At 56.1% G+C, this 16,209-nt stretch overlaps 1 protein-coding gene across 1 annotated transcript in view; it reads left to right on the top strand.

Moving 5' to 3' along the window:
• The window catches only part of Ptprn2 (protein tyrosine phosphatase receptor type N2), a 565,071-nt gene that overhangs the window by 478,036 nt on the left and 70,826 nt on the right, over window positions 1–16,209 (top strand). Inside the window, exon 13 of the mRNA XM_071605349.1 lies at window positions 1,722–1,934. Coding sequence (XP_071461450.1) covers window positions 1,722–1,934 — 213 coding nt within the window. The remainder of the gene's footprint in view (window positions 1–1,721; window positions 1,935–16,209) is intronic.

Raw genomic sequence — 16,209 nt, forward strand, 5'->3', positions numbered from 1 at the left:
CGGGCTCTGGGTAGCACACTCACCCGCGGGCCTTCCCAGCCTAGGAGGCCGCCGTCCCGGCTCGAGGTGGGCTGCCAGGGACAGAGCGGGCCTGGCCGGGGTCGAGGCGCGCCCCCCGTCCCGCGGGACCCCAGTTGGCTGGCCAGGGAGGACTCGGATGGTGGCGGGAGCCCCTCGCGACGACCGTCATCGAACCGCGCGAAGGGAGGGCGCGCGGGGCCGCGGAGACCCCGGCCCGCGGGAGAGCGCGCGCCCCGCTCCCCGCTCCCCCGTGCGCGCGCGCCGGGCCCCTCGGGCTGGTTGGGTGGCTGGCGCGCGGCGGGGCGGGGGCTGCGCTGCCTGGGGCGGGGCGGGGGCTCTGGGGGCTCCTTCCCGCCGGGGCAGTGAGCCCGGGCGCGGGCGGGAGGGGAGGGGAGGGGGCTCGGCGCCCTCCGCGCGGCCACAGTGCGCGGCGCGCCTCGTTCCCGCAGGGTCCCCGCGCCCTCGGGCCCCTCCCGCAGTCCACTCCCGCCGCCACGGACCTCGCCGTCCTCCCGGGCCGCGCATCCAGGCAGGAAAATCCGGGCGTCTTTTCTCATTTAACCCGCGTTTCCATTAACTCAGTCCCGGCGCCCACTAATCCGCGCACCGAAGGCAAAAGGAGGCTAATTAATGACCAGCTTTTCCCGTCAAGACCGGCGATAATTGCTTTGGTGGCCTTTATGATTACAAGATAAAAATGGGCCCGGCCTGACATAAGAGGCACTGTGTACACTCGGAGACAGGAGGAAATGGAGAGTTGGGAGGCTGAATGCGGAGCAGAAAATTACTAATAGAAGAGAGATAATGAATAGGCCGGCCAGGCATTCATGGGGAAAAATCCATTTTGTTACCACGCGAAATTAGGTGGTGGAAAGGAGTTCGCTAATTGTTCTCATCTTGTAGCAACCAGGACTGAGGCAGGGGCGTGCTTTTCCATTCATTTCCCAGTAATTGTGGGGGGTTGTTGGCCGGGAGTCGTGGGCGATTTGCCCGCGGCCCTTCCATTTTCCTGCGGTGTTTTTAATTGTCGCTAATACACCTTCTAATGAAGCTAATGAGGGGCACCCTGCGGCTCTCTGCCCATGGAAACCAGTGACATGCAACAAAAGAATTTTCTTATGTTTTGCACCCCTCCGTGAGACGAGGAGACTCTGGAGGGGTCCAGAGGCCTTAACTTTCTCACGGCTGGAGCAGACCACCCATTCCCGTCCACTCTTAGGGCCTCAGCCGGGGCCAGCAGATGCCAGTGATAGTGACCCGGTGGGTGGAGGGGACTAGTGACTGCCATCGGAGGCTAATGGGGCCACATCCCGATGGCAGGGCCTCCTTGAGTTAAGGAGGGAGGAGAGGAGGAGGAAGCCCAGGCAGGCGCTGGGTTCTCCAGCACTTGCTGTACCTGCCTGGGAGAACGGCTGCCCCTGGTACAGGAGCGATGCACACTTCATGTACTTAGGAAGCAAAATAGCTGCCAGACACCTCACATGGTGAAGTTCGAGGGAGGAGAGGGTGTGCTCTCTTGTCCTGGAGCGCACTGCAGGGTGGGTGCGGGTGTCGCTGGCCCCAGGTGCCCCTGCACAGCCCTCTTGCTGTACCAGTGCTGTGTCTCAAGTGGGGCTTGGCCCATCGCAATTGCAGGCAGAGGCTGGTCTGCTAGCAGGTCATGCACAGTACTGACAGGTCCCTCTCTCCTTGTCACACAGAAAAGCAGACTCACGCTTCTGCCTCATCAGGGACAGCAGGAAGACTCGACCAAGTTCATCCTGCTGACCTTCCTCTCTGTCGCCTGCATCATGGGGGTGCTCCTGGCTTCCAGCCTCATCTACTGCCTCCGCCACAGCTCCCGCGGCAAGCTGAAGGAGAAGCTGTCAGGACTGGGGGGTGACCCGGGTGCAGATGCCACCTCCGCCTACCAGGTAAAAAGAGACTCCTTTTAAAATGCTCTGTGGAACTTACCAACTGAACAGGCGGACTTTTGGCTCGTCTCTGGTGCCTCCAGATTCCTAGCTCTTGTTCACTTGTTCAGAGTTTGGATTCTTTCATGAGGACAGTCTGAAGCTTCTCATTAGCATTCATGTAAATACCTTGCAACCACAATTTTATGGCTTTATATTAATCTTACACTGTTCTTGGGTCTCTCGTGTTGGCACTGAAAGTGGGTTACTAATTAGAAATGTGGAAAAGTACAATCCATGAATTATGTATTATCTGTTATCTTTCTTAGTTTGGCCACTATTAATGAAACATGCCAGACTCGCAAGATGAATTGGTTGTGTAGATGTTTGAAGATGGCTCTTAAATCATTGGGTCTTATGTGGAAAGATCCTTTGACCTGATCTGATGCCACCCTTTGCTATTATTCAGATGAAGTGAACTCTAATGCTGACAAATGGGGCTTAGCCTCTGTCCCCCTTTGGCAGGGGCAGCTCTGTGCTAGGGTGGACACACCTGGAGCCAGCAGTGGGCGGGCAGGAACAGAATCCAAGAATTTGGGGGGTTATGTGGCATACATTTCATGTTTAGTGACATTCTATAATGAAAATATGACTTCAGTTTTAATAGTAATCAATCCCAGAATATATACAAATCAAGGCATTTGATTTCTTTACTATAAAAATATCATTTAAATCCAAGTATATATTCATGTTTGGGAAAATAAAATAATTCAGTTGCACTCTGTTTTCAAAGTTCAGTGAGCACTCTCTGTAAGACCCTCTCCATTGGACTGGACCTTTTGTCCTCTGCAGTCACATGACCATGACATGCACTGTCTTGTCAACAACTTGTGGCTCTTGCGATGTAAGGCCCATGTTACAGGTCAGAGTTGCCCAGGCGGACTCTTGGGCTCTTCCCAGAAAGTGCCTGTGTGTCCAGGAGTATGCCCACAGGCTGGCCTGAGCTGGCTGGTCCTTGCTCTCTGGACTGCCCTGTCTCTGCCCCATGTAAGGAGCTGGAGTGGATTTATAAAGCCTCTGTGCTTAAAGAGACCAGGAGATAACTCTTCCTCCCATTTCAAAACCCTCAGCCTTGTCATTGAGTGGAGAACGCCTGGTTTCCTGGAGGGGTCACACGTCTGGTCAGAACCATCTTTTTCTCATAAAGGAATGGCAACTTCAAAAGTGTTGAGGATGGTATTTCAGGCAGGGTGTAGCTCTGCTTCAAAGCCAAAGGAAAATCACCTTTGAAGAAGCAGCCTGAAAAAAATGTCACATAAACTAGTAAGAATTTACCCAGAAATTCTCTTGAGCAGGACCATCAATATGGGTGCTAGGTCTTGAGGCCACGTCTGTCAGGACATAAATAAATCATCACACTAGTCCTGCGCCACGTGTGAGATGGAGATCACACAGGCGTGGATTTCTAGAAAGCATGGCATCCTTTGATATACTTTGAAATTCAAATATAAAATATTGATAGAATGGAAAGGTTGGACTTGCATGCAGAAATGACTGATTTTTACAAAAATGCAGGTTGAAATGCCTACTTAGGAATGAGTGTGTGATAATTAACAGAAAAAAAAAATCTTCCCAATGACAGCTCTAATTAATAGTATCTGTAATTAAAATCATGCCCTTCCAGCAGGAAAATTGTTTGAATTTCTTAGAGTGACCTTTTTGTGTCCCTCCTGGGGGCATGGTGGTTAAGTTGATATTGATTTTATAATGAGCTCTGGTTTGTTTAATAAGAATCTGTAATCCAGACAATAAATTAAATGTGTGCTTTTCTTCAATCCAGATTAATAAAAAGGAGGAAAGACAGGGAAAAAACATTCCCTTTGAAAATATGATCTGGGAAAGTTTGGAAATGAAATGATGGTTAAGATTTTCTGTTGGGCTTGGCTCTGAAAACAAGTGCCTGTCAGCTCCTGTAGCGAGCGGGCTGCTCCCACGGAGGGGCCATGTCGTGGGAGGCGGTCCTAGCGCTGGGCTACCAGGGCTGTGTTCTCCTAGAGGATGGGGATTGCGGGTCAGCTTTGTGTCAGGAGCTAGGGAGGCCTCGGTGGACATAGTTACAGGTCGAGTAGCCACGTGGGCAGGCGGAGCAGATGTTGATTCACTGATGGGTACACATCTCTCTGGGATGACCATACCTGCCATTGAGATGCTCCTCAACATTAAAAATATTCTGAAAAGTCTTTTTTTAATATATTACAAACATGAAACAGTAAACTTCAGGGAAGGAGCTTGTTGCATGGGGTATTACTTTAGAGTCACCAAATGTCTGTGTTGGCTGGTTCTGGGATCAACGTGAGACTTCAGACAGACCTGGTGACTCCCTGACTGGTCCCCGGGGTGTTGGACAGTGGGGTAGGAGGCAGGATGCTCTTCTTCTACAGTTTCCAAAACAGAGTGTTGTGAGTCAGGCCAGAGGTTGCGACCTGGCAAGGCAGGATGCCAGGGCAAAGGACCACAGTGAGGTCAGGAAGGTGCAGAGGCTCTGGGGGTGCCTGGGTGGTGTTCTGGGCAGCACTGGGGAATTCTGGTGGCACTGCTCCTCCCTTGGAGCCAGTAGGAGAGTCCAGTGTCACTGAGAGTTCACACCAGGAGCTGGGACCCCGTGACCCTGGGAAAGCATCTGTCCCCCAGGCCCCTGTGCCACAGCATGGGTGGTCTGCCCTGTGTGCATGGGGGTGGGGGCTCTGGGTGGCTGTGGAGCGTGAGGGTCCCTGAGACATCATCTGGCTCTCCTCAGCACGGTTCCAGAGCAATCCATGGCTTGAGCTCTTTGATTCTAAGTCAAACATCTGTGCGTTTCCCCTCCTGCACCAGAGGGGACCCTGCACAGAGTCAGGCCTGACAGAGCTCTCGGCTTACGTGTGTTCGGTGGGCGATGTTCTTATTGGAAACCAGATCTTTTTCCGTCCCTTTGGTAGACTCTCACTTTTGATGCTTTTCCAAACTACCAATCCCATCAGATACTCTGGCAAAGTTTAATTTGCTCATATTTTTAAAAATTGGCACATTGACTTCAGGATAACTGGAATGTATTTTAAAGGATATTTTTCATTGGGATTCTTCCACCAAACTTCCTCCCAATGTTTTAGTAGCTGTTTTTTCTTCTTCTAAATGAGTTGAATATGATGTGTTTGGATTAAACTTATACTTCATTATCTAAAAAGCAAATTTCATTTATTTCTATTTTTTTCACGTTGCGTGCCATGCCTGCGTCTGGATGCACATATGCACAGCCTCATGGGTATGCTGTGGGCACCGGCGACTGCCATGTGGGGCTAGCACTCATGCACCTCCTGCATGTCGGTGTCCTATTTCTATGGAAGGTGATTGGGTGAAAACTGTGCCAAAAATAAGTTGTTAGGTGATTAGAAGACATCCTCTCCTTTCCTCTCTGAGTCTCTTTGAATGCTGCATCCATTTCTTTGAGGCTTTGATCATCTCTGAGCAGCAAGTTTAGTATTCTGCCTGCCCACTCTCCCTCCCCGACACGAGGGCAGAGACTCCTGCAGAATCTTCAGCAAGTTCTCTTTTGATGGTTCATTTCACAATACCCAGCAGGTTTCCTTGTGTATTTGGAAGCCTTTGGAACCAAACCCAGAGGAGAGCCCGCGCTGGGCTGCAGGGACCGCCTGTAAACAGGCACTAAGTGCGCGTCTTGGTTGCCGCCACTCCCATTAGCAAGTTATTGTGAATGTGACGACAGTGTGCAAGGTGGCTGCTGCTTGGGACGCTCTTGGGCCCGGGCTGATGGGCCAGGTCCAGATGCACCCTGACTGCTCACCTCTGCCGCGGGGAGTGGAGTTCTCTCAGGCAAGAACAGGTCACAGGGAGCACGTGCCCTTGTGGGTTAAGAGACCCTCCTTTTTCTAGGTGAGCTCAATCTCCCCCAGTTGGTGAGATCACTAGTCACAGAGAAGGCAAGAGCATAGGATGAGAAACAATGAGCTTGTTTCTCAGAAGCCTTTGCTGTTTCAGTCAGCCCTGTGTCTTCGAGCAGTTGTCCTGTCTTTACATTTACACTTTCAGGTTGAAATAATATAGGTATTTATTTTTGGCAAATATTCAAGAAGCAAAATCTCTCCTGCTTTGAAAGGGGAAGGTGCCCTAGTCCTTTATTAAAGGACTTTCCTTTTATTTTAACGTAGTCAGGCCTGAGAATGGGAATTTTTTCTAGTTCCACCTTTGCAAAGCTAGCAGATGGTCTGCAGGCAGAGTTTGCTCCTCTTTCCCAATACTGCTGGTTTGCAAGAGTGAGTTTGTCTCCTCAGGTGTGCCCAGGTCCTGGAGGGAAGCTCTTTCTGCTCTTCCCAGGCCCATGCTGCCCTGAAATGTTCCTGTGCCACGCTGCAAATCCAGCAAATGCTAAATCATTGTTCAGTTGGTGCAGATTCCATGCCTTTTGAGGCAGTAATGTGACTGGGCAAGGAACAGTTGCCAGCTCTGGCCTTGCTGAGGGGAAAGAAGCAATTTTGTCCCCAACATCCAAAGAATCTGTCTGTGTTTGCTTACATGTTCAGCTTCAAAGGATCAGAGGGTTTCTGTAAGCTCAGGTGAATCTCCTAGTGCCTTCTGACTGTAGCAGAGCGGGTTCCTGGAAGGGGTTCACTGTAGCACCTTCCTCCTGTGACCCTAAACACTCGAGTGTGTGGTCGTGTTCTGCAGCTATTCATGCAGCACGGCTCCTGCGTTCTTCAGAAAGCTCCCGGGAGTGGAAATGGATCCTTGAGATCACTGAGGTCTGGAGCGACTGCTCAGGAAATACTGAAGCACGCAGGAAAGCAGGTGGCCTGCCCAGTGCAGCAGGCCCCTCCTGGGACCAGACAGGAACAGTGAGGTCAGCCCACTCGGTGAGGGGTTTGGAAACGAGAGGCTGGAGCCCTAACACTCTCCAACCCGAGGCCTGGACATAGCGCTCTGTCCCTGTGAGGCTCACTGTGGTGACTGTGTTTTCGTGGTTGATTAGCAGAGCTGGGTGTTTCTTAGATCATGATTCCTGGGGTGCTCCTTCAGGGAAGAGCCTCTCCTTCTTGGGAGGCCGCATCCCCAGCCACCTCCCTTGGCTCGCCAGTGGCCCAGGGGTGGGAGGGCCTCGGTGCTCACAGGAAGAGGTGTGAGGTCAGCACCAAGCCCAGCAGTGTGGGTGGCACCCAGGGAAAGGCAATGGGGTGGTACTCCACACTGCAGGAAGACAGAGTGCACTGCCCTCTTGCCAAGTGGACAGCAGCTGCCCAGCAGGCCACCCTGCAGGCCCTCTAGGGTTTCTGCCCTTCAGTGGCCCACTACCCTCAACCACTGCAAGCCCACTGAGGTCACCACGTTTCTCCTGGCGGCCACCTGCTTCCCAAGGGAGCAGAGAGCTGTGGCCTCAAGGAGCAGGTCCAAGCTGTATTCCAGGTGGTGGGACATGCACAGTGCTCCACACTGACTCCGCCTTTGATGTGAGGCCCCGTGAGACTGGGACCTGGGGACCCCCGTCTCCTCTCTGTATGGTTTGTTGGAGATGAGGAAGTTGGAGATGGCTAGGAGAAGCATAGCGAGTGGCCTGAGTCTCCAGTGGGGGGACCACTGTGGGACCCAGCTCCTGGATGCTGGCCGCAGGGCAGAGCAGAGGTGAGCAGAGCATCCATGGGTGAAAGGCAGGCCGTGGGCAGGAGCATCGGCCAGGTACTAGGTGGCCATGGTGTAGGCACCCTGCAGAGCCACAGGAGAACCGTAGCTGCAGTCCAGGGCCCCTGCAGTTGTACAGGGCCCATGAGTGGCCTCCTGGGGAGGACCCTACTGGGCCATGGAGCTGAGGACAGTGTGGTACGTGGAAAATGTGTGCTGTCTACGGTGTTCCCTGGGGCCTCCTCTCCTGTGGCCTGCGGGGACCTCAGCGGACCTCCACCCACCATCTCTGTCTGCCTCCCGTGGCTGTGCTTTTCTCCTCGTAAATGTCTTTCCTGTGGCAGATTGAGGGCCGGGCTTGGCACACCTAGTGCCGGACTCCTGTCCGCCTCCCTTCCAGGGCTGGTTCCTGCCTGTTCTGTGCAGGTGGGGCTCCCTCTCCCCAGGCCCTGATGCAGGGAGAGAGGCCTCCACAGTGAGATGCAAAGGAAGTGCACCCTGGGAGAGCAGGGGAGACCTGCCCCCAGGCTGACCCACCTCAGGCTGCCCTTCCACCAGGCTGACCCTCACCTGGGCTGACCCCCCACCCAGACTGACCCTCCACCCAGACTGACCCTCCACCCAGGCTGATCTTCCACCCAGGCTGATCTTCCACCTAGGCTGACTTTCCACCTAAGCTGACCCATCTCAGGATGACCTTCCACCCAGTCTGACCTTTCACCCAGGCTGACCCTCTACCCCCAGCTGACCCTCCACCTGAGCTGACCCTCCACCTGAGCTGACCCTCCACCCCCAGCTGACCCTCCACTGGGCTGATTCACCCCTAGACTCTTGCAGAACCCTAGGCATTTTTCTGTGTGGTGGTCAGAGAAGGCCCATGAGAGTGAGTGTCCTGCAATTGGCTGTGGGCAAAATCCCTCTCAGATTTGCGTCCTAGGTGACATAGCCTCCTGGAAGACAGTCCCTCCTGTTATCTGAAGGATCTACCTCAGCCCCATCCAAGGGCAAGCCAAGGTGAGGGTCCACGGCCAGAGTGCCGAGAGATTCCTGACGCGTGTGGGTCCTGAGGGCAAGCTGCCTGGGGTGCAGCAGGGTGGGAGGGGGAGCAAAGGGACGAGGAAAAGTGGGTTAAATGGGCTTAAAAACAGATGCTGGGCGGGTGGGGAAGGGTCCTGAGGGGAACAGGGCCCAGGAGCACACTGGACCCAGGCATGGCTCTGGCTCTGGGGTTCCCTCTGCAGCTGCCCCTGTTGGGCCTTCCCCAGGGCCAGGAGCCTGGCCGGGCCGGGGCTCCTTGGGTGCCTTTGTCCAGGGCCAGCAAACTCCCCCAGGTGAAGAGCTTCCCGTGTGGGGTGCAGCACCAAGGGCCCGAATCTCCTCCAGGTGACAGCCTCGTGCAGGCAGCTGCAGCCCGGAACCCACTGGTGTCTGGAGCAGCTGCCGGCTCCTTGGGCCAAGGAGCTCGGGCCCCCTGTAGGGAAGCAAGCTTCTCCTTGGCCCAGGGGTGGGAGAAGGTGTGCTGCTACGGGGGTCTGCTGTGGGACACAGCAGCCGTCCAGCAACAGCCCGGCCCTGCTCTGGACGCCGACATGCGTGGGCAGGAGAGGAGGTGGGACACTGCAGGTGGAAGGGTGAGGAGCCCCGGCCGTAGGTGCAAACCCACGAGGAAGGCAGCCCCGGAGAGCCGAGGCACAGTGGAATGGGGAGGCACTTCCAGGCGTCTGCGTAGAAGCTCACAAAGGCCCAGAGGAGGAGGACCCTGCAGTAGCTCCAGCAGGGGAGGGCCCTGTGCCTTGGCGACGCTCCTCCCAGGCAGGAGGCGCCTGGCAGCCCTGCTCTTGCCCCGGCTGGAGGCCCTAGGGTTAGCATTTCCCTCAGCCCTCAGCTCTGGGAGCTGCTCTCCTCCCAGCCCAGCGGGCAGCTGCACAGGGCTGTTTTCTGCCCCGGGACCCTGCTCACATGTGGGTTGCCCCTGCGGGTGGAGGTCTCAGGGATCCCAGACCGCCTAGGGCCCTCAGGACTGCAGAGCCCAGAAGTGGAGCAAAGGAGCACTTTTATTTTTTTTAAATCAATGTTTATTTTTACTTTTTTTTTTCTCTTTCCCAATCTATCACCATTTTGCCCTTCGTTTACATTGTCTTTTTTATAAATTCCTATTTTTTATTCTAATCTGTTATACTTGACAGCAGAATGCATTTGCACTCATATTGCACACATAGAGCACGATTTTTCATGTCTCTGGTTGTACATAGTCACACCATTTGGGTCTTCGTACGTGTCCCTAGGGTGATGACGAAAGGACACATTTAACAAACGGGGTCTTGTTGAACCTGGCCTTACGTAAGACCAGCCATATTTGTGTGACAGAGGCCAGGTGGCACCACGGTGATGCCTGGGGAACCCAGGGTGGCCAGGCAGGGGCCTTGGAGCAGGTGAGGTCCAGAACAGTGGGAGGAGGGGGGGGGAGAAGTGTTCCCGAGGCTGAGGCTTCTGTTCAAGAGGAGAGAAGGAAGTTTGGGCAGGGCTACGGCAGGCGGTGGAGCGAGAGCAGGCCTTGACCTTCCGGGCGCTGGGTGGGGCCATCTGTGGGCCTCACGGTTCCAGCGGCGTCTGAGGGCCTGCCTTGCTCCCTGCAGCAGCTCTGGGGTGGTCCCTTTGCTCCACTGCTCACTGTTGTAAGCGTGGTTGTTCCTGGTGTGACTCTCCCTCGAGCCTGGGGCTCTGGGAAGATGTGGGAGCCAGGCGTGTGAGGCGGCAGGCGCTCCCCTCAGCACCGGGCAGTGCTCCCCTCAGTACCAGCCGGGTGCTCCTGCAGAGGCGCTCTGACTAGAATGGCAGGGATAACAGGCAGAAAATAATACAACCAACAAAATTAACTGTCTGATGAGTGTGTGTGTGTGTGCACAATTGATGTGGTCATTAGGGTTATGTGAGCAAATAAAGGTAAGTATTTGAAAACTGACTGAGGAATACAGGTTTGAAACAGGCCTAACCTTGGATCGACTTTGTGACACTTTGCAGCAAATCAGATGGAGCTTTGCAAGTTGCACCCAGGATGTCATCACACCAGCGCAGAACCAGGCTTGGGTCCTCTGATTGCAGGAGGCAAGTGGGTCTGTTCTGTAATTCAGCATCACAGCATTTCCCCCATTTTTGCAAAGACAGTGAAGCAGAAGAATAAATTTACATAAAGGAGCACCCCCAAATTACCCCTTTGTTGGCTTCTGAGACACGTAAGCCAGACATCAAGATGCTTGGGGACTAGGGGTGCAGTTCTGTGGTAGAATCCTTGCCAAGCATGCACAAGCTCTGGGTGATCCCCAGCACCACACACACACACACACAAAAAAAAAATATTTTTTAAAAGATGTTTTTAAGTGGGAGAAAATAAAATGCAGACTTGCTTCTCAAACAAAATGCCTAAGGTGGAAGTTGGACCTGGTGTGTGGCTTCAGGGTTATGCACCCACCCCCATGGCTTTCTTTCCTCCACCAGATTCAACAGCAATAAAAATACAGAGAGTCAGTCGGCCCCACGTTTGGCATGTGAGAAAAACATTGGTTGCTTTCGAAGCGTCCGTCTCCTCGCTGACTTGAGTGCTGCCCCGGGGGGTCGTCATGGCGAGCAGCGTGCTGCCCAGGCTTTGCCACTCCTGGTTGGACACGGGTGTTTTCAGGCTCTGTGAGTCTGCACAGCTCGTGGGCTGCCAGTGAGACAGCAGGCAGACCTGGCGTTGTGTTGCCGAGTGTGGAAGCCCCCCCGCCCGGCCTGCCTCCCGGGTTCCCCCCCACGGACCTTCACTCTGGAAATGCAGCCGCTGGCTGGAGTTGGAGGTGAAGAAGCGCCTGCCCCTCTGGGCCACAGGACAGATGTTTAGAAACTGGTGGGCCCTGAGCTCAGAGCCCCGTGCCCCCCAGGGTCAGGGCCAGCTGCCTGAGTCAGGATTAAAGGGACCTGCCCGAAGTCCCCAGACCCCCAGCCCTCAGGGTGCACTCATGCCTTGCACAGTCAGATCGACACTCAGGCAGCCTTAGATAGGGTAATTGGGCCCCAAAATGATGTGCAGTTCCTGAAACACAGAGGCAGCTGCCTCGGCACCCCCCACGGCCTGCCCTTTGGCTTCATCAAGCAGTGGCAGAATGGAAGGACTGAATACCTTTTGTGTCCCAGCCGGCTCCTTCCAGCCTGAAATGCCCGTGTGCCCTGTGCCTCCTGAGCCTTTGTTCCCAGCTCCGCACTTAGAAAGCCTGCCCCCTCCTCTCCCAGACCATCCCCATCTGTCAAGCCTGCAGTGGGGACCCTGGCCCAGCCCATGGGGCTTTCCTGTTTAAAGTGACTTTCCACTGGCATTGGGCTGAGCAGACCTGGTGAGCAGCAGCCAGTCCTTCTGCTCGCTCTGTGTAACCTACAGCACCCTGGGCCCCACAGGGTGCTGATAAAAACCTGCCCGAAGTCCCCCGACCCCCAGCCCTCAGGGTGCATTGGCAAGTTGAACTAGACGCTGACATGGGAGGAGCTGGTCTGGGGGCTGTTTAGAACTCTTAGACCCTGCGCCACAGGACTGCAGCACCCAGAGCAGTGCCCAGCGTGCAGGAAGCAGTCGGCAGACACGGTGTGCCGTCCATGTGGCCAGTGACTGTGACAGTGACCACACATGATGACCATTCATTACCTCTTGAGCAAAAAGAGTGTGAGGAAGGTGGCAGAAGCCCATGTGGAGAATGGCTGCCCATTGTCTTGTCCTACATCAGGCCCAGGCTGCGCTGAGTTGGCTATTTAAAATTGCCTGAATATGACAGTTGTGCCACAGGGGGCCACCAAGACTGGCTTGGCTTGCAGCAGTGGCGAGGACCCGTGACCTTGGGAGGCAGCCCTGGCTTCGGGGCAGCCCTTCAGCTGTGGGGGCTGGAGTCGAGTTCCTGGTGGTCTGTCCTGTGGGTGGCAGCCTGGCTGGAGGGGTTTTGCTGGCTTCCCGTTTTACACTCTTTCCTGATTTCAATCTGATCATCAGTAGAAGCGAACGAAGCCCTTAAGGAGACCGTTGTTTAGTAAAAGGGACTCAGTGGCCTCCGTCTTAGGTACATCAGCACGTCCAGCTGCAGGTCACTGTGTTGAACAGTCAAGTCCTCACCTCTAGGTTCCTGCTAACTGCAGAGGATCAAGGCAGGATGGTGACCCCTTCCAGCCACCTCCCAGGGTCGAGAGAAGAGAACACAGCGCTCACATCCCGGCCCAGGGAGCCCTTGGCAGCAGGACCCAATCCCAGCTCCCTGGTGGCGCACCCTTGGTGGGCTCACACCCAGGCACCAGAGTGACAGAGAGCAGTGCTTACTGACGCCCCTGAGGCCCACAGGGGCCACTGAAGAGGACAGAATAAGGCCAGAGGGTGCTGCAGTTTGGGAGGCAGCTCATGCTAAGTGTGAGACCAGACCAGAGCAGAGGACAGGGTGGGAGGTCCAGGGAGGTGGGCAGCTGTCCTCTAGATTCAGAAGAATAAGTGAAGACTTATATCAGTTAAAATAAGTCTATGCTCTTAAGTTTCATTTTGAGAAAACACCTCTGAAATTGGGGGCACCATCCACCCCAGAGTGGCTCTGTTAGTTCACTAATGTGGTGCCTGGCACTTAGATGGGGAGATGCCACTCCACTAGCAGCACCTGTGTATGCAGAGCCCCGGTGTGCAGAGCCTCAGTGTGCAGAGCCCAGGTGTGCAGAGCCTCAGTGTGTAGAGCCCAGGTGTGCAGAGCCTCAGTGTGCAGAGCCCCATGTGCATACCCCAGTGTGCATAGCCTTAGTTTGCAGAGACCAGGTGTGCAGAGCCTCAGTGTGCAGAGCCCAGGTGTGCAGAGCCTCAGGTGTGCAGAGCCCAGGTGTGCAGAGCCCCAGGGTGCAGAGCCGAGGTGTGCAGAGCCCCAGGTGTGCAGAGCCCCAGGGTGAAGAGCCCCAGGTGTGCAGAGCCCCAGGGTGCAGAGCCCCAGGTGTGTAGAGCCCAGGTGTGCAGAGCCCCAGGTATGCAGAGCCCCAGGGTGCAGAGCCCAGGTGTGCAGAGCCCAGGTGTGCAGAGCCCCAGGTGTGCAGAGCCCCAGGGTGCAGAGCCCAGGTGTGCAGAGCCCCAGGGTGCAGAGCCCAGGTGTGCAGAGCCCAGGTGTGCAGAGCCCCAGGGTGCAGAGCCCAGGTGTGCAGAGCCCAAGTGTGCAGAGCCCCAGGGTGCAAAGCCCAGGTGTACAGAGCCCAGGTGCGCAGAGCCCAGGTGCGTAGCACCCAGGTGTGCAGAGCCCTGGTGTGCAGAGTCCAGGTATGTAGAGCCCAGGTGTGCAGAGCCCAGGTGTGCAGAACCCCAGGGTGCAGTGTCCTGGTGTGCAACATCCAAATGTGCATAGCCCAGATGTGTAGAGTCTAGGTGTCTAGAGACCAGGTGTGCAGAGCCCAGGTGTGCATAACCCCAGTGTGCATAGCCCCAGTGTGCAGAGCCTCAGTGAATAGAGCCCAGGTGTGCAGAGCCCCAGTGTGTAGAGTCCCGGTGCACAGCGTCTGAGTGTGCATAGCCCAGATGTACAGCATCCAAGTGTGAATAGCCCCAGTGTGCAGAGTCCAGGTGCATAGAGCCCAAGTGTGCAGAGCCCCAGTGTGCAGAGCCTTGGTGCATAGCATCCAGGTATGCAGAGCCGCAGTTTGCAGAGCCTTTGTGTCAACACCCAGGTGCGCAGAGCCCAGGTGCGCAGAGCCCAGGTGTCAACGCCTAAGTGTGCATAACCCAGGTGCTCGGAGCCCAGGTGTGCAGAGCCCAGGTGTCAATACCCAGGTGTGCAGAGCCTAGGTGTCAGCACCCAAGTGCACAGAGCCCAGGTGCACAGTGCCCACATGTGCAGAGCCCAGGTATTAGTGCTCAGGTGCAAAGAGCCCAAGTGCACAGAGCCCAGGTGTGCAGCGCCCAGGTATGCAGAGCCCAGGTGTCAGCACCTAGGTGTGCAGAGCCCAGGTGTCAGCACCCAGGTGCTCAGAGCCCAGGTGTGCAGCGCCCAGGTGTCAATAACCAGGTGTGCAGAGCCCAGGTGTCAATAACCAGGTGTGCAGAGCCCAGGTATGCAGAGCCCTTGTGTCAGCGCCCAGGTGCGCAGATCCCAGGTGCTCGGAGCCCAGGTGTGCAGAGCCCAGGTGTCAGTACCCAGGTGTGCAGAGCCTAGGTGTCAGCACCCAGGTTCACAGAGCCCAAGTGCACAGAGCCCAGGTGTCAGCACCCAGGTTCACAGAGCCCAAGTGCACAGAGCCCAGGTGTCAATAACCAGGTGTGCAGAGCCCAGGTGTGCAGAGCCAGGTGCCAGCACCCAGGTGCACAGAGCCCAAGTGCACAGAGCCAAGGTGTCAGCACCCAGGTGTGCAGAGCCCAGGTGTGCAAAGCCCAGGTGTCAGCACCCAGGTGCACAGAGCCCAAGTGCCCAGAGCCCAGGTGCGCAGAGCCCAGGTGTCAGCACCCAGGTGTGCAGAGCCCAGGTGCGCAAAGCCCAGGTGTCAGCACCCAGGTATGCAGAGCCCCAGTGTGCAGAGCCCAGGTGCACAGAGCCCAGGTGCGCAGAGCCCAGGTGCGCAGAGCCCAGGTGTCAGCACCCAGGTGTGCAGAGCCCCAGGTGCACAGAGCCCAGGTGCGCAGAGCCCAGGTGTGCAGAGCCCAGGTGCGCAGAGCCCAGATGTCAGTGCCCAAGTGCATAAGCCCAGGTATCAGCACCCAGTTGCGCAGAGCCCAGGTGTCAGCACCCAAGTGCACAAAACCCAGGTGTGCAGAGCCCCGGTGTCAGCACCCAGTACGCAGAGTCCAGGTGCGCAGAGCCCAGGTGCGCAGAGCCCAGGTGTGCAGAGCCCAGGTGTCAGTGCCCAAGTGCACAGAGCCCAGGTGTCAGCACCCAGGTGTGCAGAGCCCAAGTGTTAGCACCCAAGTGTATAGAGCCCAGGTGTCAGCACCCAGGTGTGCAGAGCCCAGGTGTGCAGCACCCAGGTGTGCAGAGCCCAGATGCAGAGTCCAGGTGTGCAGAGCCAGATGCACAGAGCCCAGGTGTCAGCACCCATGTGTGCAGAGCCCAGGTGTGCAGCACCCAGGTGTGCAGAGCCCAGATGCACAGAGTCCAGGTGTGCAGAGCCAGATGCACAGAGCCCAGGTGTCAGCACCCAGGTGTGCAGAGCCCAGGTGTCAGCACCCAGGTGTGCAAGCCCAGGTGTTAGCACCCAGGTGTGCAGAGCCCAGGTGTCAGCACCCAGGTGTGCAGAGCCTAGGTGCGCAGTGTGCAGGGTCCTCAGTGAGCTGCTGAGGGGATGGTGGTAGGCAGGGGATGGCCCAGGGATGGCTAAAGGCTCTTCTATGCTGTGGCCTGCAGGTCTCTGAACCTGGCTCAGGGGCCGCCCTAAGGAAGGCCTTTCCCCGCGGTGTGTGGTGTGTGTGGAGTGCATGTGTGCGCCTGGAGTATCGTGCACGAACATGGAGCATGCCTGTGTGTGGGAAACAAGTGCTGCCTGGTCAGCTCAGGGGCAGATCGCCCTCTGCTGTGACTCTGACTCCGAGGTGGGGGCTCCCTTGACTGTCCTGATGCGCCCTGCATCCCCATGTCTCCTTGGGTGCCGGGGTGCTCCTGACACATGC

Source organism: Marmota flaviventris, chromosome 1, assembly GCF_047511675.1.
Source record: "Marmota flaviventris isolate mMarFla1 chromosome 1, mMarFla1.hap1, whole genome shotgun sequence".
NCBI lineage: Eukaryota > Metazoa > Chordata > Mammalia > Rodentia > Sciuridae > Marmota > Marmota flaviventris.